Raw genomic sequence first — 24,670 nt, forward strand, 5'->3', positions numbered from 1 at the left:
GGGTGCCTTCCTTGTCTGTGCCCCTTCTTCTAAATGTTGGTATGTTTGAAGAGCAGAAAGTTCTTTTTCTCCCACATTCTCCTATCTCTGCCCTTGATTCCCACGCTGAGCACCAGCAGCGATGGGAAAGATCCAAAAATACAGGGACACTCTCAAATTCCAGGATTCTTGTGGTGTTTATAAATTAGTTGTGGCTTTGCAAAGGAAAGAAAGATGGGCACAATTACAAACTGCAAAAGCTAATTTTCTGTTTCAAAGTCTATTTTAATTCATATAGAGAAAGAAAAATGAAAAGTGGTGCCATTGAATCTTGATTCCACATTATTTTGTTAAGTAAGGGTGGTAACTCTAAATTTAAAAATGCTTTGCATAAAAAAAGGAAAAAACAAATATCAATTGCAGTTTTGTAACCAGGCAATTATAATTGGAAGGAACCATTTTCTTAAAGAATCATTTCATCATTTTTGTCATGTGTTGGTTGCAGTTGTTTTGGAAATATCTAAAATATAAACAGCATGAGCAATGATGCTTCTGACATAACCTAGTGGAGCTGAAAAAGCTATGTAAATCTCTGCTTCTGTGTTTCAGGGAGTTTTAAACAATCCTTATCAAGTGGACCTGGCTGCATTATATAATCCGAAGAAATAAAGCAGAATGAGGAAAAAGTTCTCACGCAAAACAAGAATTTTTCTGCATGTTGACCTAAGGGCAATGTGTATTCTTATCTCTACGTCATCGATCCAGTTGCAGAAAGTAGTTTTTTTCCCACATGAAGTCCCTGCACCCAGCAGCCTAAACAAACACACACAGCCCGCCATCTGGATGTGGAGCTGCAAATCCAAGACGAGACACACTGAGAGGTCACTCCTTGAAACATCAGCGTTACCAACACCTCCATGAAAAGGCCCAGTTGGCATGTCTTTTAAGAAAAGACAGATGACGGCTTATGGAAAGATGGAGTGAGATGGATGCTACTGGTGACTAGATGTTGGAAAATCTTTGCATGTACAGAGCAGGCTGAGTTACTTTGCCATGAAGCCAGTAATTGGTCCAAACGGAGTGTGTGTTTCTGTCATCAGGGAGATTATATGTCCAGCGTTCCTGCCAATTTGTGAGTTGATGTTGCTTTGAACATGGCAGTGTTTTTTTCCACAGCCCTCATCAGTACAGAAAGATGAAACAGGTTCTGGCCTTGTTAAAGCGGGCTTAGAGAGAGCCTGTGTGAACAACAGATGTGTGCACTCAAAACCTAACATCCAAATCTAGTGTCTCACAATAAAACCACCACCTGTCCAGAGTTTCACTCATCTCTGTCGAGGTCAAACGTATTTTCTCCACACAATAAACTGCTCTCCTTACTATGCTCCTTCTTTGCAGGCAAACACCATCACTGAGTAGATTCAACAAGCCACTCAGCCCTGCTTGGATAAGGCCTGACATGATGGAAAATGTACTCTGTGCGGCTTGTGCTGAAGAGGAAATCTAGGCATTAGTCACCGAGGCTCCTTCAGTGGTGTCACAGGAAAGACTTTCTGTTTTTTTTTTTTTTTCAAGGAAATGAAAGGATTCCTAAGGACTTGATGCATTTTGCCCTTCTTTGATGTCTCGGTACAGAGAATCATATGTGATCCTTTTTTAAAACTGTGCTTTGCTTTTGTTCATGCTGCCTTGATTTCAGCAACCACAGGGGTGGCTGTGTCTGATTGTGGCCTCTGAGAAGTGGTTTGTTTTTTTAAGGAATTGGCGTAAATCCAGAAGTTGACTTCAGAGATGGATGTTTCTTTCTTGTGTTGCTGCTTTAGATGGTTAACCCGCTGCTTATCAAGCTTACTCCTACTGATTGTCTCTGAGATCAACATAAAGCAAAGGAAATCTGAGGTTAAGACCACTCCACTCAGTAGAGTCAAGGATTTTAATTTCACAAGAGCTTACAACTGTCTTACTGTGAGTGGGGGCCAGCCTGTGCAAGAAGGGAAAAAGACTAGACTCTGTGTTAAAATGAGAAATCCCTACATGAGGGTGTGAGCTAACAGCTTCTCTTTTTTGTAGCTCTTTCACTCCTGTGCCTCTAGCACCACTGTGATTCCATTGACCCTTTTCCTCCTTGTGCCCTCGAGGCAACTCTTATTGTTGCAATGTTGGCCTCCAGTGCTTCCGCCTCCATTTTTTTTTTTTTTCCTAGAGGAGAAATGGGAATTAGAACAAGCTGTTGAAACAGCAGTTCCATGGGAGTGCAAGTCCAGAAGACCCCCAAGGTGGCCCTTGCAATATATGTGTGGGAAAAGCAATTCCAAAGTCCATTAGAAAGGAACAACCTGTTTGGATCCTTAAGATTGTGAAAATCTTAAGATTAAAAATAATTTCGAGTCCATTTCCAATTTAGAATTGAAGGAAACTTAAAGGCACAAAGTGATTGTGTTTTGAGAATTATTGGTGGATGAGCAAAAACAGATTTTATAGATAATTCCTGACAATGTATAGGGAAACTTTGTCATCAGTTAAACATTAGTTGATATTTAAATATTTTTCAATGCACAAAGTGCTTAGCCATAGACTATAAATAATATTCATACCCCTTGAACTTTTGTAATATTTTGTCAAATACCATCAGAAATTTCAATGTACTTTACTGGGATTCTGTTTATTAGCTCTAACTGTGAAGGGAAATGAGAATGATATACAGTTCTCAGTATCTATTTCTACAGATAAAAAACCTGAAATGTGTGGCATGCACATTTCAGCAATTAATCTAACCATCAAATAGAGTACACCTGTGCATAATCTAATCCCAGATACAGTTCTATCATGAAGGTTAGAGAACATTTGTAAAAACGAAACAAAACAGTATATCAAAGACCAAGGAACACAAGAAACAAGTCAGGGAGGTTGTTGTGAAGGCATCAAAAGCAGAGTCAATATCCCAAGCTTTGAACAAAACTGAGAACAGTGCAAAGCTTACCGAGACATACCTCAAACAACATGAAGCTTCAATGGTTCTTGGAGAGACTGAATAAAACTCCTGCCTTGCAGATTTTTATTTGTTAAAAATGTTGACAATCATGTATAATTATCCTTCCACTTTACAATTATCCACTACTATCAAAGGATTTGTCACATAAATCCAACTCAAATTCTGGGGAAATTTGTCATTGTCACTTCAGTAATTTTATGAAAAAGTAATTGTGATGAAAACTGTTAGTGTTCAGTGTCAGTGCTGCAATTTCATCAGGAGTTCTCATCTTTGGGAAGAAAGATGCATTAAAGCATTCAAAGATTTCCGACCTGTAACAGAATTCTTAGAAATGCCTTGTGATTAAAGGCTGAGCCTCTGTCAGTGAGTCATTATTCAATCTGTGCACAGTGAACAATACCAGAAAAACAGGGCGATCTTTGGATTCAAGCGGTCAGCTGTATTATTACACAAAACCTATAGGCTCAATCTAAATTGTTTACCCTGTCATATTCTTATTTTGGAACTAATATGCCTAAATGCATGGGTTTGTGGGAAAGTACATTTTTGCACTGGAAGCAGAAACAAGGAAAATAAATCAATTGAAAGCCACAAATTTGAATCACAGACATATTCCTAGCAATTATGTCCCATAAGGCACCCAATAGTGTAATTAGGGGTTAGTACAAAGCAGAGTGTGGCCCACATCTGGGATCCCCCGGGGACTTCGTGTCTCTGCATGTTTGCCGTAGTGTGAGAACTTAGCCTTTAAGCACACCTAAATACACAGTTGCTCCAAACACAGCATCACATTGTGAATCGTATATGACAGGCTTAACTATACTTGACGCAGTTTATTGTGAAAGAACAAAAAAACAATTTGCTTGCAGCTATACTTTTAAATTGTCAACAAGACATTTCTAACAATGTCAAGAATTAAATGTAAAAACTACAGATTCTTTTAAACAAATGACTATATTTAGGCTGTTATAACCAATCATTTTTAATCAGGGGATACATCCATTCAGGTCCTATATGTTTCAGTCCAATGATGCTATGAGAATTACTTAAGTTTTTTTTTTAATAGGTATTCATTCATTGACATTTTGCAATAAGAAAGTTGAAGGCTCTGTTGCAGCTCAACTTTGGGCACATGGTGATGTGGACCAGTGCAAGTTACCTACTGATCTGCATATTGGTGCATAAATGTGTACAATATGACTAGAAAAGTATTACATTAATTCAATCTCTTCACTAGCGATAAAGTAAAAAAAATATTACAAATAGAAACAGAAATTTTGTATGTAACTAAAAGGTGGTTATGAACATGATAGTATGTAAGTAATTGTGAATGAAATTTATTCGAGAGAATAGAAGGACATGAGAGTTTGCTGTTTGGCAACACTTGAAATATTACAAAAATGTTTCCAACATTTTTTAAAACATTCATGACTGAAACAGTGGAAAGAATATGTTTATTTCTCTCTCCAGAGTGTATATTCCCAAATGATTTATGAAGTCTTAAGGAATTTCAGTGCAAAAAATCTCTGACCTGAGCATGAGTGATCGCCAATTTCCCAAACGGCATTGATTCATCCTTGTTTTTAGACTACATGAACACTGTGCACTCTACATCAAATATTCATAACTAATGTCAAGGCATCATTCTGTGATGAGGCCATATCATTTGATTTACCAAAATAATTTACTCTTCTGAGATGACAGAAAATTGGAAAAGAATACAAATTCTTCAAAGCAGTACAACTGCTTTTAGGACATTTTTATCCAAAACATCCATGCACTTTTTGAGTCTGCCAATGCAAACCCACAGTCTGTATATATTGCACAACAACCCGTTCAGTAGCAAAAAAAAAAAAAAAAAAGCATTTTAAAGCAATCATTACTGATTTTGAAATGCAGACCAGGTCCCGTTTTACAGCTGACAAAGTGTTTGCAAGGAGAATAAAAAATTAAAACATCTGGAAAACTTCATTGCTTGTTATTCGTAATACCAGAAGAAGTGCTGTAAAAAAAAAAGAACAGGGAGGCATAAAGGTCAACGTTTGTTTGTTGCAGACAAGAAGTGCTTAACATGTGGAACTGATTTAATTATTTATTTATTTATCATCTATACTGTCCCAAAACATTTTGAGGTTTTATCACGCCGCTTTTGTTTTGTAAAAGCAAATAAACAAAGAGCTGTCAAAATTGTAAACAACAAGCTGTAATATATGTTTTTGGTGAAAAATTCCAAAATCTACTAAAAACTTGTTGACAGCAGAGGAAAAATAATTTTCAAAGGAGTTATGACCATCATCAGCAGTGTGACTTCTGTTTTCACTGCTGAGGACTGCAGTGGCTGTTTTCTGGTCTATAATCTACCGTGCATCCTTCACTCTACTAAAGTTGCTCAGTTGAGTGCAAGTGCCACAAACCAGAAGACCATGGAGGGGCATCAGTTATGCTCACAAACCCCTCCTCCTCACCCAGCTTTGATGGTGTAGGGTCTGCAGAGCCTGACAGCTGCTCTCAAATTAGAGACTAGTAGAGAACACTACAAGACCCAGGAATGTCTGGATTGTCTGGACTGCCTTTCTCTTCCGCAAAGTCTTGGGAAAATGGTTATACCTAAGTCATAGTTTTGACAGGATCCTGGATAATCCGGTGTATCATATCTCTACATTCCTGGCCTCATGGATTTTGTTTGGAATTTTTAGCTTGCATGGAAGCATCACTGGTCCACATCCAGTCAATACATATTAGGGGGGGGAAACATGACAGAACAACGGGAACAGAAGAAATGGGAATGGCCGATTTTTTTTGTGACGGCTCCAATAATCAGATCATGCAGAAAATCCTCTACGGTGCATTATCAAGCTTTCTTTACTGGTTGCCAGAGAGACAGTGACCAGGCCACAGGGTCAGTGTGGCTGCAGGCATAATTGTAAAATTGCCTACACAATAAAGCCAGCCTCAATAATGATGTTGGGGTCATTTAGCAGAGATTAGCAGGACACAGGCTGGGACCCGCCCCAGAACACAACCTTTACCTTAAGCTGCGGGAACAGAGTTTGGGGGGGGGGGTTTCAGAGTTTCCAGATAGCAAATATGTGTTACTTTGATCACAATTACAAAACCCACAAAAGATCAAGAGAAGAGGGAGCAACATGAAAGTTTGGGGGTGACAGGACGGGTGGGATAGGTCAAACTAAGCAAGACCCATTGAAGTCGTGGGCTCATTAGTGATTGCTGAAGTGTTGTTTGAGTACTTCTATGCATTGTTTGAAGATAAGATTGGAAACTGAGAGCTTTAAAGGGCAAAGATAAGATATCCATGCAGATTTGTCATGCAGATTTAGTAATTTTCTTGTATGTTTTTGTTCAATATGTTTTAATAAAAGTGGAATTACTGCAACTCATCTTCTCCTCTTTGCCCTTTGGTGGTGTGGCGTGGAATGTCTGCAGATACCACCACTTACTTCACCCACTCAACGCCACAACTGGACTCAAAGAAGAGTTATTATTGTTTCTGAAAATTGACCCAACTGACTCATATTGACCATTTTCTAGTAACTGAGCAGGCCATGAAATCCCTCTCAAATGAAGCTAATACATGCAATTCCATAATTTCACCTAAATTGACCAATGTTTTTTTCTTTTCAGAAAGTACACAAAACAAGGTCAACACAGTGTTGCAATTAACATACAGACAATTTCCCTTACTGTTCATAAACATTGCTTTTGAACTAAATTACAAACAGCATATAATAAAACAGGCTTCTTCCTCAAGTAACCCGAGGCATACAACACCATTTTGACCCCCATCAGTAGACCAGCCCTGTTGTATTTCAATACTGCCTTCCTTATCATTTAAGCATGCCCTGAGGCCATGCAGAGAATGAGAATGGAATGTGCATGCACCTTTCAATCTGTGTCCAGTAAGCCTGCCATTTCCCACATTCACCCTTTTATCTGGACTTGATCCCAGCTTTCACTCCCTAAAATGACCAGAGCGCTCCATCGGCCTCCTTTAATGAAGTCCAGCCACCCTCTCTGGCATGTCTGTATACAATAGGATCTTTCACTAGATCTGGTCCTGCTTCTACCAGTGTAATGTGATGATGATGAGGATACCACACATGTAATCACAGACCTCTTCATTGGTCTTAGATGAAGGGTGCAGGGGGCGTTCCATAATGAATTGAGAGAATGTTTGCCTGACAAAGTACACCATAAATTGAATGTGGCTAAATAAAGTTGGTGCACTTTGATATTACATTAATTAAATTAATTTTACATATTTTTGCTGATGACACTAATTATGATAAAATGCATAGGATATAATTCAGTTTATCAGAATAGCTAAGGTACGCAATACTGGTAGATTTTCTAAAATTTTAGTTGTTTGGATTCAATCCTTGTTCACTCTGCACAGTGACATCTCCCCAGTCAACTTTGTATTCTGCTGTTCCTCTTGGAAACCCGTCTGTACGGTTCAGTCAATTTAAAGTACTTAATGATTTCATTGTAGGTTTAATCTTTTAAAACCATGTCAAGAGAAAACATGGTGTAATAGCTGAACAGTTGGCTCAGCTTGAAATATCTAGGTTGTCTGCAGCAGTTTTTTGTCCAAGCAAAAACTATCATGAGTTATGGTTAAATGATGTGCAAAAGCATGTTTTTACTGGAACTAAGTGGCTAAGCCCAACTAATGCAAAACAGTCCCACAACATGATTCCCTCTACACCAAATTTTACACTTGACACAATGCATTCAGGAGAGTGACTTTCTCCTTGAAACTGACAAATTAAGATTCATCCATTGAATTATCAGAGCAAGAGGCATGATTCATCACATTTCCAGTGCTTTAGAGTCCAGAGGTGACATGCCTTACACTACAGTACCAGAATCTTAGCTTTGTACTTTGTACTTTAATCTTTCACTAAGATGCTGCTTGGCTGACAAAGTAGGATGGCTTGTTGAATGTAGTAAAAAGTAAAAATAACTGATGACTTTCTATACAGCCAAAGTGTTATCAAAACAGGCCTTTAAGACTTGTATGGTTAAACTTGTAAAAACATTGGCTCAACCAATATTTGATAACATCACAAATTTAAATTGCGTGAAAACAAATTAATTGGTGATAAAATGGGATGAAAATAGTTTAAATTAAACTCGACAGAAGGTGCAAGAGCAGGTACCTGTTAATCAACCCATTCTTGGTTGCTTCAAAATTGCAAATTTCTTTGTGGTAAACTTGCATTGTTTTGTACTGACTCGTTTTGATTTAACACCGGCCACATTGAGTGTGTTTTTCTTCCCTGCTCTTTGCCTAATGACAATCTTGGATCAGGAGGGCTCTGCTGAAACATGAAGTGGGACAGGTGGGGCTGTGGGTGCAGCCTACTCACCTTAGAGTATAAGTGTGGGAACCTCTGAGCCGCCAGTAGTGCATGAATAACAAGGATCCTGAGGGAGTGTGTCGTAATCTCCTCTAACGCTCTTGTCTCTTGTCTTTCTCTCATTCAATAGAACACGTACATTTAACGAGAAGACTAGGTACACTCATGCATTTATCTCAATCAACACGTTTTGCAAACAGCAATCATCAAATAAAAGCCCGCTCCGAATTACAGACACACACACACACACACACAGATAGGCACGTAAAGACATATTTGTATTGTAAATGTAGTCTCAGCCAGGTAAACATTACCTTGCAGTGATTTCATTGTTAAAAAGCAGAGCTTTGCTGAGGAAGCTTGCAAAACAAATCACTCTGAATTAACTGTGACGTAAAATTATGGCTGAAAAGTCACTCAAGAACAAACTTGCTGATTTCATGATGGGGAAAAATGGGTCCCCTTAAGTGCACTTTATAATATTACAAATTTCCAATAATATTGCTGATTTTTTTTTTCTTTTCACCTAGAGCAGGACTCAGCTTGACCTTCCTTGATGAACATTTAAAAAATTTACAATAAATATGTTATTAATATGCTCTTTTTTTCTCATTATCTATTTATTCTGTTAAATTGTCCTGAATGATGAATTAGTATTTTTCTTCTGGAAGCTAATTTGCTCAAAAGAGAAGAGACTGAAAATCTGACATCAAAACAATAGAAGAACAGCTGCCCACTGACGGAGACACTTGTTAAAATTGTTAATTGAGGGTGTGGATGAGTAATGTGTAACAAAATTTTAACCACAACTTTTTCATCAACTCTCTGTTCTGTGGGTAGAAAAAGAAAAAGAAATAGCTATGATACGTAGCAATGTTTGTGCAGAAATGTAAAAGAAAGAAAATAAATTGGTTCTACAAAATACAAATTTTATAGAGCGGAGTTGGTGGGGGTGATAGAGGGGTGCAGTAGGCTGGCAGCTGTTGCTGCTGTGCGGGGGCCCTCAGGTCTTGGCCTATCCCTAATGGCCAGACCAGCTGTCGGAGTTCTGTCTGTAGGGGCGGAGGGCTTCAGGAGGCGGGGAGGGCATGAGAACTTCCACCCCCCTGTCCTGGGGGGCGGGTCCCTGCCTTGTCTGCCCTCCACTGAAAAGGGGTGATTGATGGCGTAGGGTTGACACCATGCTTCACCAACAATTGACTCAGGAGGGAAAGAGGATGAACAGAGTGCAGGGGACCCCTCCATGTCTTTCTCTTCTGGTTTTCAGAGGCAAATGTGGGATCAGACCCAGTTATAATTCACTCATTTTTCTCAACATGTCTTTTATTTGACATTTTTAGTGCAGCATATGCCACCCGGAGGACTTTTAAAGGCTGTTACTGTCATAAACGTGCAAACAAATTATTTTTCGTTAGACAGATCACACAGATCAGATTCAAACATGATTTTCTGACATGTGACCTGCATGTTTTAAGATAAGTCCACTTGTTACAAATAGGATTCTGGTTCCTTATTTTTGGGGGAAAAAATCAATTAATGTTTACAACAGAGGCCAGGATGCATGGTTGAGCTAGGATGGACAGTGCCGTGGCCTGAAGTGTGTGCGTCAGGTCAGCAGTAGATATCAAACTAAAGACTCGGTGCTGGGGCCTGCTAACACAGACCTGACCTTTAGCTCTGAACCCAGGGATTCTCCCTGGATCCCTTTCAGCAAGTCGCCAACACCTCTGTTCTTATTTAAGATTTACAGCTTCATAGAGGGTGAGAGGACCTGGAACATTGTATAGAGGGTGGAAGTGGGGGGGTGCTGCCCAGCAGCTGTTTATAGTGGTCTTAAGCAGCTATTTCACACGGAAGCAGAGTCATAATGCTCTCAATTCCCCCAGCTGCTGAGCCTCCAGCTCTTTCCGATTTGCATTCCTTTACAGTGATATTGATTGCAGCCTCTCACATGTTTGGAAACACATGCGTGCAACTTTTCTCTGAATCCACTGTCCACCAAAAAATAGTTCTGTTTTTTGGGGGTGTACGGCTGTGTTTAGTTTAGAGATGTCAAGATAAACTTGCAAAATGTTGAAATGCCTTTGTCAGCCGCCAATTTAGCGTGAAACAAGTACGGTAGTTTAAAAAAAAAAGAGTCCTGTGAAAAATATTTTCTTTCTACTGTCTGTCCCAGTTTTTAGAAGTACCAAGACCTATGCACACATTCACAATTTAATAGCTGTTTAGAGACCTTGTGTGAAAGTCAAACACTTCTTCCCACAATCCAAAGAAAGATCCATCATTCCTGTATGTTTACGTTTGGCCAAAAAAAAAAAAATCCAGTCTCTAAGTTACCCTGTGTGTATGTCAGAGAGTGGGTGGAAGGAAAAAAACGAAACCAAAGACTCATAGTAACTGAAGATACACAATGTATGAATACAAACAAAGCTGCAGAAATGTTTTTTTCAGAGTGCCTCATGACAAATTATTCAGTTGTGGAATAACAGGTTAAGTATAAGCAAGAAAAATGTCATGTTCAATGCAACAAAGCCACCCAGGTCCAGAAATAGTTTAAAATAGACAACATTAAGAAAGAAAAGCAATGCTTAATGGTTTAGATGACAAACTGTACGAATACACGACTGCCAACTGGTACAATGACCTTCTTCTTTGTTCTGTGTTTCTGTGTGGAAAAACTTACAGCAGTGGGAAGGTGGCTGCACAAACAACTCTCAAAAATCTTGGGAAAAGCAGAGGTGTTTTTTTCCACTGTGAAAATGGTCACTTGTCTTTAACAGAGCAGAACCAAAGAGTTCTAATCTTATCGCTCCGGGATGCAGTTGGGTGTGAGCTTCAATAGGGGATGCTGGATTTTTCTCAAACATGCAGACAACATCAAGAGTCTGTCCTCATTTTTTCATAAATCTGAGGGTGTCAGAGCTGGAAACATAAGCAGTACAATTTATTAATAACAGTGACAGCAAGGTTCTTTTTCTATATTGTAATTTGTTTTGTTTACTTTATTTATGTTTGCTTTGAATTTGTGAACATAGTAGTAGATGGAAACTTACATATTAATTATAGATTAACTTTCCCACCGATTTGTCAATTTACACAGCTAGAAACAATATTTAGATTTTTTTATTAAAATTGTAAAATTAATCGAAGGAAAAACACAATGTAACAATTTCACTGTATTTTAAAAGTAATGTCTTGAATTTTACTGCTCTTTGTCTTGAAGTTGTTTTAAAATCTATATTTTTTAGTTTACATTCATTTGTCAGATTGCTTCAAAATTCTGTTTCTGAAATGAAATACATAATTTCAGTGAAGCAATTAGGATGCCTTCTTCAGATTTCTTTTTTGTAGACTAAAAGTGCCCTCACACATGTAGGAAACCAGCTCCTCGATATGGTATGCCTGCAATGTCAAGACATCACACGTAAGAAAATGTAAAAAAAAAAAAAACAGAGGGTTTTTAAAATTGTCCTGACATACATTTTAAAATCAGTTTTAAACTGCATCCTCCATTTCTCTCTTAAAATATTCATTTTATGTTATTTCAGGTAATAGCAAATTACTTTTTGCTTTTCATTATATCCATATATACTGTATGTTAATATATTAAAATAAATGAATAAATAAAACAAAGGTAAATGGAAAAATGTTAAAATAAAAAGGCATGCCATTTTAAAATTTGAAAATATACTACAAACTTTAAAGCATACAACTTATCAGGATTCTGGTCTTCAATTGGCCCCAACGTCTGTCTGTAGGGGGTCTTGGCTGGTGATTGGCCGTGACCCGTTTTGCAGAGGGCCCTCTAATCCTCTCCACACGCTCTGTGGGTGCTCCTCAGGTTTTTCCCACATAAATCAGTCTGGTCTGGGTGGTAAAGTCATCACGTCCACTGTGTCCACACACATGGTCAGTTACTGCCCATATCACTTGGAGGACTTTAGCTCTAAAGGCCACCAACCCCAAAGGGAGGGTAATGGCCACTTCTTGAAAAAGCTATATTTCATGTGTATTACACCCAATGATTAATATGTTGGATTAATATTAATATACTACTTCTGTTAATCTATTTTTTCTGTTTGTTTATTTTGTTTTGTTTTTTGGTGATGGTGGTAATCTTTATTTTCAGTACTTATAACAAAAAAGGGAGATATAGAAACTTTTAAATATTTTTTTGAGACAGCGTAAAACATAACTATATGTAATGCTAATTGATTTTTGACCATATGACCTCTTGAGTTGTTCTAAGTACCTAATGTATGTAGACACACTTGGCCGCTGTCGAAAAGGCCATACTGGGTTGAGAGTTGCCATGACAGCACATACATACAATTTTCCTTTTCACCAATGGGTGGTCTTCCCTTAATGGGCATCGGTCCACTTTTATTCCTAACACCACAAACCTTAGTCATTCATTTACGATCTTGAGTAGCAGCATTTACATTATCTCCGTGCCTCGCAGTAGGGTATGGTACAGCTGGAACCAGAAATGCAGAGAAGTACTACAATGAAGAGGTGATACATTAAAGGCTTTTTGCTAATAAATGTCTGAGTTAAATTTAGAATAGCCGTTTCCTTTTTGTGTTTATCATCCAAGGACAGTACTAGCATTGATCAAAGGGAAGCACAGCTCTGTTTTCAACAGAGAAGAGGGTTATAAATTCTGGCCTGTCTCTTTTTTGTTTTTGTGACCGGAGATTTCCCTGGAGTTCTGTGTGAGAACTTTGTCACCAAGACTCTCACTCTCACAGGTTCTCTCTAGTACAAACAAATCACAAACGTGATTGTTCAATTTATGTGTGTTTGTCCAAGGGTGTGACACGTACTAAATAAAAAGACAAATTCCTTGCATAATCAGGTTTTTACTAAATCCTGTGCATATAAACTATAGGGCTAGTAGGAAAAGTAAATAGTTCATGCAAAGAAACTAGTGGATGTCCTGAAGTATCAACATGATCATGTGTTAGGTTCTCTTTCATTCTTTGAACAATGACAGTGATCATATTTCTGGAAGGGAAGTTTCGGATATAGAATTGCGCAAAAGAGAAATTGGAGAATGCCAATGCAAAGTGGAGTTTCCACTTTGGCTCCTTGTTTGTTTGTTTTTCTTTTGCTTTGTTTTTGATCACCTACTAGGTCTTTATTTTGTGAATGCTCAAGCAATCCTTGAGATGTGTACCAATTGTTTTTTTGGGGGGGGGGAGGGGGGGGGGTGTTGTAGACACATGACACATTTGCAGTGTTTGTGCATAAATAGCAAGATTTTTAAAAATTCAACTGGCTGGCCTCAAGTGCAATGAGCTCACTCTCCCTGGGATGTCCTCCAACTGGAAGCCAGTCAAAATACTGCAGACATTTGCCAGAGTTTTGAGTTAGTAACTAACCCTCAGGGTGAAAGGTATTTTCACAACCAGATTAAAACAAAAGTAACAAAAACACACACATCTTCTTACACCTACTTGCAACAGTAACAGAGAATTACTCTCTTCTCTATAAAACTTGTTTGCACTTGCTGCTACTCAGCTTTAAACTCCTAATCTGAGTAATAACTGCATCAACTCGAGTCATCATAATGATCTTCTCTGTTGCAGTATTATTATTCAAGTAATAGTAAAACGACAGGACAAAATAATTAGCACGAAAAGTTAAATTCAGCTATCAAAAACATTTTCTGTTAAATCTTTTTCACATTGTCAGTGCCAAAGGAAGCAGATGTCTCCAAGGCCTAACAAGCCCATGTAGGTGACGTCACATGCACTAACGAAGCTGTCTCCAAACCGGCCTGCTGCATTCATAGCCCAACTCCTCCCTGTAATTTATGCAAGGCCAGGTCCAGGAACAGAGTAATAGAAAGGGGGAGACGGTGGCGTAGAGGCAGTGCACTTGAATATTAGCGTGCAACCCTCCCCTGCAGAGCAAAACTGTGTCATAATGCAGCACTGCTTTTATGATTCAAATCAAGCCTATTGTCTCTGAAAGCAAAAGGCTCTGCGCCGTGCAGCAGAACAACTGAGGCACTATGTGCCGCCTGCAGAAAACGAGTTCATTGGAGGCTGCTGGTTGAATTGAGATTGAGATGAACTAAGAAATTAGGACTCAGATTCAGTACACTAGGCATGGGGACAACAGAGCTGCCTGCAGACTGTGTGTCTGCTACCATGTAAACACAATTCAGTCCCTTATCAGCAATTAATCAGCTCTAAACACACAAACAAACAAGCTTACAGAGTGTTGGACACAGTCCAGTCTGCCCCAATGTTATAGAAACAACAGTGTGGGAGTTTTTTTCCACATTTAGCACAGCATTAGAAAGAAATGTAGTGTTTCCATGTTATAATTTAGCAATTTTTTTATATCTCTGGAGAATCTCTCAAAAAGTGTACTACTTAAACCTTTCAGCGATTCATGACTGTGTTTTTGTGATGAATACAACAACCATATGACTTGTTTTTATTTGCTTTGGAGGTTTGTAATTAGTCATCTTTTAATTCTTGCGTTTAGCTGATTTTCTCTCGTTTTTGTTTTATTTTAGAAGTTAGCTATTGTCATACTTGGATGCATGAATGTTTGTGTGCCTGTGTCGATATGAGAGAGGGTGGGGAGGTGGGGGAAGGAGAGAGCGAGAGAAAGAGAGAGAGAGAGAGAGAGAGAGAGAGAGAGAGAGAGAGAGAGAGAGAGAGAGAGAGAGGTGAAGAAGGAGGAGGTGGCGGAAGATGAGGAGGAGGCGGAGTGATACCAGACGCTGGAAATCATTGGGAAAGAAAAACTTTTCAAAAGTTTCTGGAGGTGAGAGGAGAATCACAGCACCCGTGGCCGTGCTGCGGAGGATATTACGGGATTGGGACTTATCGCTTCGCTTCCCGGCTGACTTAACGAAATTTTTGGAGACTTACTTTTGTCCTGTAAATTAAACAGAGGATGTATTTCTAATAAAAGCGCTCTTCAAAACGTTGGAAACTTTTCCACAGAAATGGAAGGGAATATGCAATGGATTATTTTCTCGCTTTTATTGTGCTTTCATATTGGTGAAGGTGAGTAAAAAATCTTTCATAGCAGCCCACAAAATGTAAGTGTGTTTAAATCCACAGGTAGCCTGGGCATGTCAGGACAGCGAACCCATTGTCCGGTGCCCCCATTATAGGGTAATTGCCCTATCCTTGACCAAGCACATTTACGAGAAGATTGTACTAGTTTTTTATTATTTATTTTTGTTAATTATCTTAGTAGTATGTTGTATTAAAACTTGCCTAACTTCTCTTGTACTTCTTGGAATAAACAGAAGTGCAACAGATAATAGCATCATCTTTTTAATGAACAATAATTTTACTTCCTGGGAAATAAAGTAGATTCAAGCCTTAAAGAAAAGTAGTTTCATTTTGTAATAAATTAAGACATTAGGTCATGTATTATCCATGCTGCGCTTCAAAACCCTAATTGTAGGGGAGGTGGGCTTAAGAGACATCGTAAATAGTTTTTGTGGGCCTGGGTAAAGTCTGGTAAATATGAATAATTATATATCTAAAGAAAGCCCTTTTATGAATTCTACTGGTTGTAAGTTTGTACCGCCATCAAGGAAATAGTAAAGTTTATCTGCTTGGGACAAAGTCAAAAGCAAACATGCGGGAGTGCCCCAGCCTGCAATCGGAAATCACTACATGTGAATCTATCAGTCCTCTGAATTGTTGGCTCGATTTTTTTTTTCTATAGCTGTGATATTAAAAAATCGAAATATTTTTTGTTTATTTCATTATTCAGATCCTAGTCAGGAAAGGGGACTTCTTAAAAGCTGAGCTGGATGGCTTGAAGATTTATTAGCTGTGTGGTTTTCTAACAAATTTCCTAAAATTCTACAGGGTTCCGCTGTGTGGATAAAAACAGGCCCTGTCAAAATGGAGCGACATGCATAGATTCACCCTCTCGATGCATGTAAGTAAAACATAACAGACACAGACATACAGATGACAAAGATGACAAGCTTTCAAGTGTGTTGGTTGTTTGTAAGAATGGATTTATTTTTTGTCAGATGGTTCTTTCAAAAATCCAGAAAGTGCTTTTTTGTTTTAAAATCCTTTCATATCATATTAAAATCTTGTCATAGCCTTTTGTCTGTCTGCAAGGTCCAATTAATTGATTAGGCAATCACTGATTAGCAACAACTAATCAGTGCCTTAAAAAGGTTTCATCCTTTACACCTGTTAAATGGCTTACTGAATCTTTTTAAACTTTACTTTATTTCTTCTACGAAGATGTAATTTTTAATGTGTGGTTCTATTTAGTTTGTTTGAAAGCTTTTTGAACTTTCTGGTGAATTGTCTTAGTTTCCTGCTCCATGCTCCGTTGAGCCCTTGGATCTTCTGACAATGATAAGGCTTTTGTTTCTCCAGTTGGTAAGAGTGGGGGTGTGTGGGAGTTCCTTGCAATAGTCAAGTTAAATAGCCTACAGTGTTTTGCCTGGGGGTCATTGGCCCTTCTTTTTTACCTCCTTAGTTTAGGAAGCATTGAGTGTTTCATATGAAGGCGATACAGTGGTAAAAAAATAAAAAATCCCTGGGTTTCCTGCTGCTTCCCTTTGAAACAATGAATGCATTTTTTCAACTGGTATTTTCAGTTTATTAAGTTGGAGAGGTCGAAGTTGTTCTGAAACCACAAATGCACTTGTTGCAGGAATGTATGTTATTGTGGTTTATAGATCTGTAAAGTCTTTATCCTGTCTGTAGTCATCATTGCATGCTGGCCAATGTGTAACCTGGCTGCATGTGAACAAGTAACCATTACCCACAATTTATCAATCATTACCTTTAGTCAAAACGCTTTAGTATCATTTTGTAAATGTATAATTTTATCCATACAGATTTATTGTCTTTTGTTCTAATGTACTTGCACATATTTCAAAGGAATAAAGTCACTGTAAGAAATTGTTGCGTGCTAAGAAAAAATATATCCTAGTTTGAATGGCAAAGTATTTCTTATGGAGTGGGACATCAAATATCAGACTCTAGAAGAGCCCCCTAACTGTGGAGAGCAGTGGAGCACATCATGGACACATGAGAGTGGTCAGACCAGTCCTATGAGTGGTGATTGCACCCCACCCGTTCCCATGAGACCCTGCAGAAACAGGAGATCCAGAACAGCAGAAAAGATCCTTTATTCCCCCAGATACCTGGCTGTAACTTGGCACCGCAGCACAGGGTTGAAGGGAAGGAGAGAAGAAAGGCCAGAGCAAAAATGAGAAGAACATGAAGTGAAATGAAAACAAAGCAGATTTAGAATTTTATTTGCTAATAAAATTACAGCTGAAACAATCCAGAAAGTACAACTGAGCTTCAAACCTCACATATTGTTTGGTTGAGACAATATGTCTTGTTTTGAAGGTATTGTAGTATTTCATTTCCATTGCAGGAAATGGCTTTACTAGTAACAGAAATTACTGGGTGTGGGTATGGCAGGTGCTATTGTTGCTTTCCCAGTTAGGACGATATCATATTTAGCTGACAGAAAATACTTTAAATAACTTCTCTTGTTTGAAATAAGAAGCCTTTTGACCTGTCTTTTTGGTTATGGTGGCATTTACAAAAGACTGTAGACAAATATGGATGGACACATCTTTTTATTTTCCAACACACTGTATAGTTGTCGGTGGTATTATGGCGTTGCAGTCCAATACCAATGGGGAACAATGTATTGAGTCATTCTGCAGCTTAAAACCACAAAAGAGTTTGCAAGTTTAAACAGACATAACAGTTTGGAGTGTCCACCTAAAGCCAAATTTATGAAGAAACAATAGAACCCATGCTAATCCTATATTGTGCATAAAGCTGACATAAAGTTCAAGTGAACTTCTTTGCTCAACATTCAAACACTAAGGTACGAGTTATCCTGATCTGCTTTCTATGACTCACTTTTTTCCATCATATGCATAACCTCCTCCCCCGAGCCTCATGTATTCTCATTCTTTGATCCTTCAGTGTCTTAGATTGTTGAACTTGACAGTGAATGGCTGATGGTGTCATGGATAGCATGGCCTTCAAGGTGAGCAGTCAGGGAGTCCAACTGAAGAGCCATTGGCCCTCAACCTTGCTGAGAATGCTGTGTGAAGAGGGCCACTGCGGTATTGCCAGAGGAGTAATAATTAGGCAGATCGAGAGGGTGTCATTCACAGAGGATCCAGCTGGAGGGATTGAACTGGGGGTAGGGAATGGCTTGAGGGAGGCTGAGTGGGATGGAGGAGGTAGTGGGCGGGAGGGGCTGCATATAGGACAGCTGGTGGATGTTGTGATGGTAATCCAGTGAAGTCAGATCTTGACAAAGAGAAAGCACAGGACCAGGTGCTGCCATTGAGCAGTCAGTCGCCCCCATACTGTGAGAGACAAGCTTGTGGAGGAATGAAGCTGGTAGCCCACAGACTTCATTGCACATGTTGCCTCTCTCACAGTGCAACAGCTACCAGGTCTCCTTTTCTCTAACTGCATGTTGTCCAAGCTCATGCTTCTCCTCTTAAGGCTTTTAGTCCAGAATCAGATTACAGATGGCAAACAGCTATTTCTTCCCAAATCTACAAAGCTGACTAGAAATAAATTTGGACCTGCTCTGCTGTTTTAGACACATGGATACAGTAGTCCTCTTTATTTTACAAATTCCTTATCTTTGGCCTCAGTAGCAGAGGCGGCAAATAAATAGTGGGTGTTTAGTCATGACCCCATAGCAACTCCCAGCCTTTTAAAGCATGATGAAAGAGGGCTTTTGATAAGGAATAGACTGGCTAGACAGTTTTGAGTGCCGTTTTTCTTTTAAAGAGGGGAGTATCATGTAAAATCAACATTTTTTAGCTTTAAATCATGTCATGATATCATCATGAGTATTGCTTTGATTCTTACGTGCATGTTTGAGAAATCCTTGAATTTGTTGTGGCAGCCATTCGGAGATACCTAAGGGCTTGTTCATACAATGCGCCGCCTAGTTACCCAAGGGTCCGTCTTTGAGCTGCAGTACCCAGTTGAGTTTCCGCCTCACAGAGCACCTCCCCCATGGTGGAGAAAAAGGGGAAGTTCAATTAGCAAACACCTGATGAAACTTTGCATCTGCTGAGCTTATCATACTAGCTACTTCTCAGTCCAATGCTCCTAAGAATGACTGTTAGAGGCATCATGGAGGAGCATTGCTGTGATGATGGGCTGAAGCAAGAGTGTCAGAAAGAGTAAAGGCTTCACTTAGAGATATAGGTTGATTTCAAATTGCAAAGTCAAATTTCTTTTAAGTCTTTTTTTACATATACAGTATTTTTATGAAAATGGCACAGTGTGCCACCCTTAATACCACCCATCTAAAACATCCCAAACTGTTTGCTTACTCTGATTAGTTCTGGAAACAAAAAGATGCTTACACAGATTGAAGAAAAGCATAGCATCTTTTAGGAAGATTGTATCTTTGGACAAATAAACAGAAAAACTGCTTTTTTGTTACATAAAGGCTAGAAATGCATTTTGTATTATTCAGTAGAATTATACGTACATGCCAAGGCATGTATTTAGAGAAAGACCATAGCAAAGGGACAGACTATATTGTTGGCTTAGTTCACGGCACCTCAGGGCTAGTGTTTTCTTTGCCATCTTTATGGTGGATTAGAAAGGAATGTTTAGTGAGGAAGATTCCTCCTCTTCCTCTGGTGCTTTCAGGTTATTGTCTCTGTCTCCCCTCCTTTCACCCTGTTTGCCCCTTCAGGAATGCCTTTAACAATACCGTTAGCCTGGGGTTTTTTGAAAATTAGATGTTTGGAGTAACTTGTTTGATTTGCAATTAGTTACTCTACAATTTTGTAAAGCAACATAACGTTTCCATCACTCATGGAGCCCCAACAGGCAGATGGATACATTGTCATGTCATTACCCAGGAAAACTGATTTATTGCAGACTGAGTAGATTCAAATGGCATCATCCTTCAGGAGATGAGTTCTGTCCTAACCTCTTAACGTGACTTTACTCTGGGTCGTGTTTGGAGACGGGGAGCTCTGGTTCCCAGGCCCTGTCAAAGGAAGTGGTGCCTTCTGACCTCCCTGCTACACATATCCTGTCTTATCTCAGAAGCTTAAGCAGCTACTGAGTGTACCGAGGGCTTTATTTTCCAATTTTGCCTCAGTTTGTTTCATCTCTATTTTTTCTTACCTTTTGACTACACTCTGCTCATTTTTTATATTCCTTTTTTTGAAAGTAAATCAGAAAACACAGAGATGAACCTTATATAATCTCTTGAAAGCAAGGCTTGTCACAAAATTAATGTTTTGAATAACTTTGAATTGTTTTAGGAACATCATGTTGGAATCTGTGTAATATTCCCTATGGTGTCAACATGTGTCTGGCCTTCTTGCTTATGTAGGGATGAGCTTGCCTTTGAAGTCTGATCCTCTGTGTTTTTGTTCCATTCTGAAAGACAATAACTTCTGTAAACAAATTTAGACACGTCTGATTAGAATTAGAGAGCTCTGCCAGCAAAAGTCTTCCCCTCCCTTTAGGGATGGATCCAACTCTAAATGATTCAGGAAAAGGCATTCACTGTTCAAATAAGCAGACATTCTATAAACAACCTAACCTAACAAGGCAGCATTAACCCAGTCTATATATTTTTTTTTTATTTGGATGTTTTTTTCTATGTTTTTGGAACACTGAAAACAAGAAAACTTTGCAGCTCTATTCTCATTTGTTCCATTTTTACAAAAGGTGTCACATATGACTGACACACACACTTCTGTAACATCTCCAGTGCTTCTTTGGGTGACAGCTCTCGAGATAGTAAACATTCTCTGGCTGGTTTCCTTAGCTTATCATAAAGAACCTTTGCCAGTGCCCCGTAAACAAACTTCATTTCTTTCAAGACTATAAGCACGTGAGAGGTTGTGCTGGCCTCATTCAATGAGTGGGACAGTTTCTGTCAACAGATTGACGTGCGGAGTGTTGCTTATCAGATGTTTGAATGTACAGAATTTTTTTGTGTAGCGAAAGAATATAATTGAGAGGTTTACTTGCACTTATATTTTAGAAACTAACATAATTTTAAAAAGCTGGCATGGGGTCCTTCAAGTTTCAAAGTTGAACAAAAATCTGTTTCGGTTTAGGTGGTTGGGTGGGGTTTTGTGGTTGAGTTCAGTTCAGAATGCTTTACAAGACCTCGACTCTAGGATTCATTCAATGTGGTTATGGGCAAAAGCATTACTATTTGAAAAATGTGACGGTGGACTCTTCCAAATTGACATTGGCTTCACATTTTTACAGATGGTGAAGTAATGAAATTGTGAACATGTGTCTGGATCTTTAGGTTGAGCACACAGCAAAACATTGTTTCACTTTTCTTTCAGGGATAGATCTATAGTGATCTCCAATCTGTCTGCCTTTTGACTAAGCCCCTAATTGTCACTCCTGTACATGTTGACTTGACTGCTCTTTAGCTATTTTGGGAAATGATTGTCTTTAGCTTTTGGCTTTTCTCAGATTCAATTTTTCATTAGGAAAATGTTCTTAAAGTCACACACGCTACACTCTCATCCATTTGACAAGCTGGAAGGCCTCTGGAGACCTCTTCAGTGTGCATGTAAACACAAGTGTTTAAACAAATCTAGTTATCTATTCTGTGAAACACAAACACACATGCTTGTGGATATGATTATGGATGATTACAACACTAAAGTTTTCCAGAGAGAGCTACCTGCATTTGGACATGGACAAATCTTCTGAGCAGAGCCAACTGTCCTTATGAAACCCTTCCTCTCATCACCCCCTTTTTCTCATTCGGGACCTGTCTTACCATGGGTTACTGTTGCCAGGCTACGGCCGAGGCCTTTAAAGACTAGCTGTTTGGGTCACTGCACCCCCCTTGCACAGCTATCACCCCCCAACACTTTCATACAAAAGGGTTCTGACTACTTTAGCTCTTTTATTTGGGCCACAAAACATTCCCAACCCCCAATCTGCCTCTTTGCTGAAGAAGGGAGAACCAAGCTGAGAGGAGCTGAGCCGAAGAGACTGCTGGAGGGAGGGGGTAACCATGAGCTCTTGTTGGCAGTGTGGTATCAGTATGTTCTCTTATAAAGGAGAATAACTGGTCACTGCTTGCTTGAGGTAAGAGTGGTGGGAAAGAAGGCTGCATTGTGAAAAAGTGTCTGATGTTACAATATCTTTTTTTTACAATTGTAAAGTAATTTACGAAACATTTATCACTTCCTCTCATATAATGGACAACTTGAAACATTGCTCCAAGACAAAATATTGTTTTGTTCCTTCTCTTTTTCTTTATGTACTTGTTGTCTTGTGAAGCATGACCATGTGTTTGAAGTATGTAAAAGATTACAGCCTCTTTGTTCACAGGTGAGCCACCGTTTGACCTCTGGGAGAATAGCTACTATTGTGTGGAAGAGGATGAGCTCAGGTTACTCTGCTCAAGTGAACCAGAAAGCAGGAAAATTAGCATTGTGGTACCTACATATAGGTGATAAAACTCACTCGCATAAATCAAAGCTTTTCAGGGTTTCTATGATTGACAGAAAATTCAAAACATCACTGCAAACACTTTCAATGCCATACTTAAATGTAATATGTGTCCTTTTTTTTATCTCTCATCATCTCTTTAAAGCATTCGTGCTCCTCAAGGGCTGAGCCTTGTTGTAAGTTTCCTTCTTTGTGCTTGAATGTGTACTGAGTGTTGCATGGTTTTACTATTGCAGTGCGATTTTGTCCTCGAGTCTTACAAACGTCAAAACTGTAGAACAGCTAATGCATGTATCGGTGAAGAAAGACCACATTTCTTGAGTTTTCCAGCTAGGAGTCTTGGCTTCTGCTTTAGTCCCATGGGCAAAACAGACCAGTTGTTTTGGCTTAAAGTTTGGCCAAAGATGTAAATACCAGACACCCAGAGGTGCTCTGACAGATGTGGACAGATGGCAGGACTGCAGCTGGCAAGAGCAATCACATGTGTTGACACGGGAAGATTACCCATTCTGGCCATCACAAGGCTGCACTCACAGACCTCCGTCTCATCTGCTGTATTTGCTTCCTCAAAGGTCAAATGTTGGCAAGTCAAACGTATGACTAAGAAGCCTGTTGCACAATAGCTCTCCTGCACCTGTTGCAAAAATCTGGCACAAATAAGTAGAACGAGAAAAGCCTAGATCCTGGACTGTTGTTCTCATGAGCCATGGAATCCACAAGGTTACAGGGAGCTTGATAAGCTGATTTTTTATAGTGGTATGACCAGAAATACGAGGAAACTTGCGTGTCTTCGCATTCTCTACTCTGATAACATTTTGATTTGTGTGTTATGGGAGTAGCATGTTGGCATTGAGTCAGGTCTAGACAAAAGAATATGTGTTTTGGCTGGATTTGTAAAGGAGGACAAATAATTCATCAGGCATTCTTGTGGACTTACATGCACACGTTCATGCAATCATGTCAGCTAATGCAGACAGAAATAAATTCCAGTGAACTTGATTCTCACATAATGCCAGATCTATTTTCCATCCGATGTAATATTTTTGACTTGACATCACTAGGCATTGACATTCAAGTTACATTTGAAGGTGAGTTGTTGAGTTGCCATTGGTGCTCAAAACTTAACATCCAACTCATTATAGTACAGAGAATGCTTAAAAAAAGGTCAAAGTCTTTGCTGTATTTTGCAGCCTTATAATCAATTTTCCTCTTTGATACTTTCAAGGTTCTCTTTGTGCCACATTTGTGTTGCAGTTTTTGTAAAACTTTAGATTCCAGACATAGTTAATTTGCCTCTAAATAAACCCAGCCAAGCCATGACAAATAGCCATGGGGACGAAGGGTGGGGGAGGTGGAGATTGGTTGGCTATCAGGCTCACTTGTTCGTCTGTGTTGGTTGCTAGGGCAACAGCAATTGTGCACTAGGAGTGAGTGCCATGTTTTCAGAACAAGGAACCAGGGATTACAGGAAATATGACATGACATTCCTGTTGGGCCAGACTATTCTCTTCACCTCTAAGTCTTTCTTACCATCAATTGCATCTTATAAAAGGCAATTTCTCCTGCCTAGCAGAACCACATCACACTCTGCTGCCCAAGTGACATTATCATCACAATAAGACAGAGGACCTCTGACATCTGACCTCAGCGCGTAAGAGGAGGGAGCTGTGGAAGGAAAAGCCAAGCTGGTGTTCAGAGAGGATTTGCAGGAGGGACAAGATGCTTTAGTATCTGTGCAGACACATTTTCTCAGCACGAGTACTTGAGTGCAGCTTTATGTTAACAACCCAACTAATTATCAGCTCTTTATTGCTTGCCTTTGGCAAATTATTGTGGAATGTCTCTCT

At 39.1% G+C, this 24,670-nt stretch overlaps 1 protein-coding gene across 1 annotated transcript in view; it reads left to right on the forward strand.

The window, feature by feature from the left end:
- The first annotated feature begins 15,119 nt into the window (after window positions 1-15,119).
- LOC102217305 (neurogenic locus notch homolog protein 2-like) overlaps window positions 15,120-24,670 on the forward strand; it is a 28,805-nt gene continuing 19,254 nt past the window's right edge. The window contains exons 1-2 of the mRNA XM_023348779.1: window positions 15,120-15,383; window positions 16,206-16,278. Of these exons, the coding sequence (XP_023204547.1) occupies window positions 15,323-15,383; window positions 16,206-16,278 (134 nt within the window). The 5' untranslated portion in view covers window positions 15,120-15,322. The remainder of the gene's footprint in view (window positions 15,384-16,205; window positions 16,279-24,670) is intronic.

This window comes from Xiphophorus maculatus, chromosome 16, assembly GCF_002775205.1.
Source record: "Xiphophorus maculatus strain JP 163 A chromosome 16, X_maculatus-5.0-male, whole genome shotgun sequence".
In the NCBI taxonomy this organism is placed as follows: Eukaryota; Metazoa; Chordata; class Actinopteri; order Cyprinodontiformes; family Poeciliidae; genus Xiphophorus; species Xiphophorus maculatus.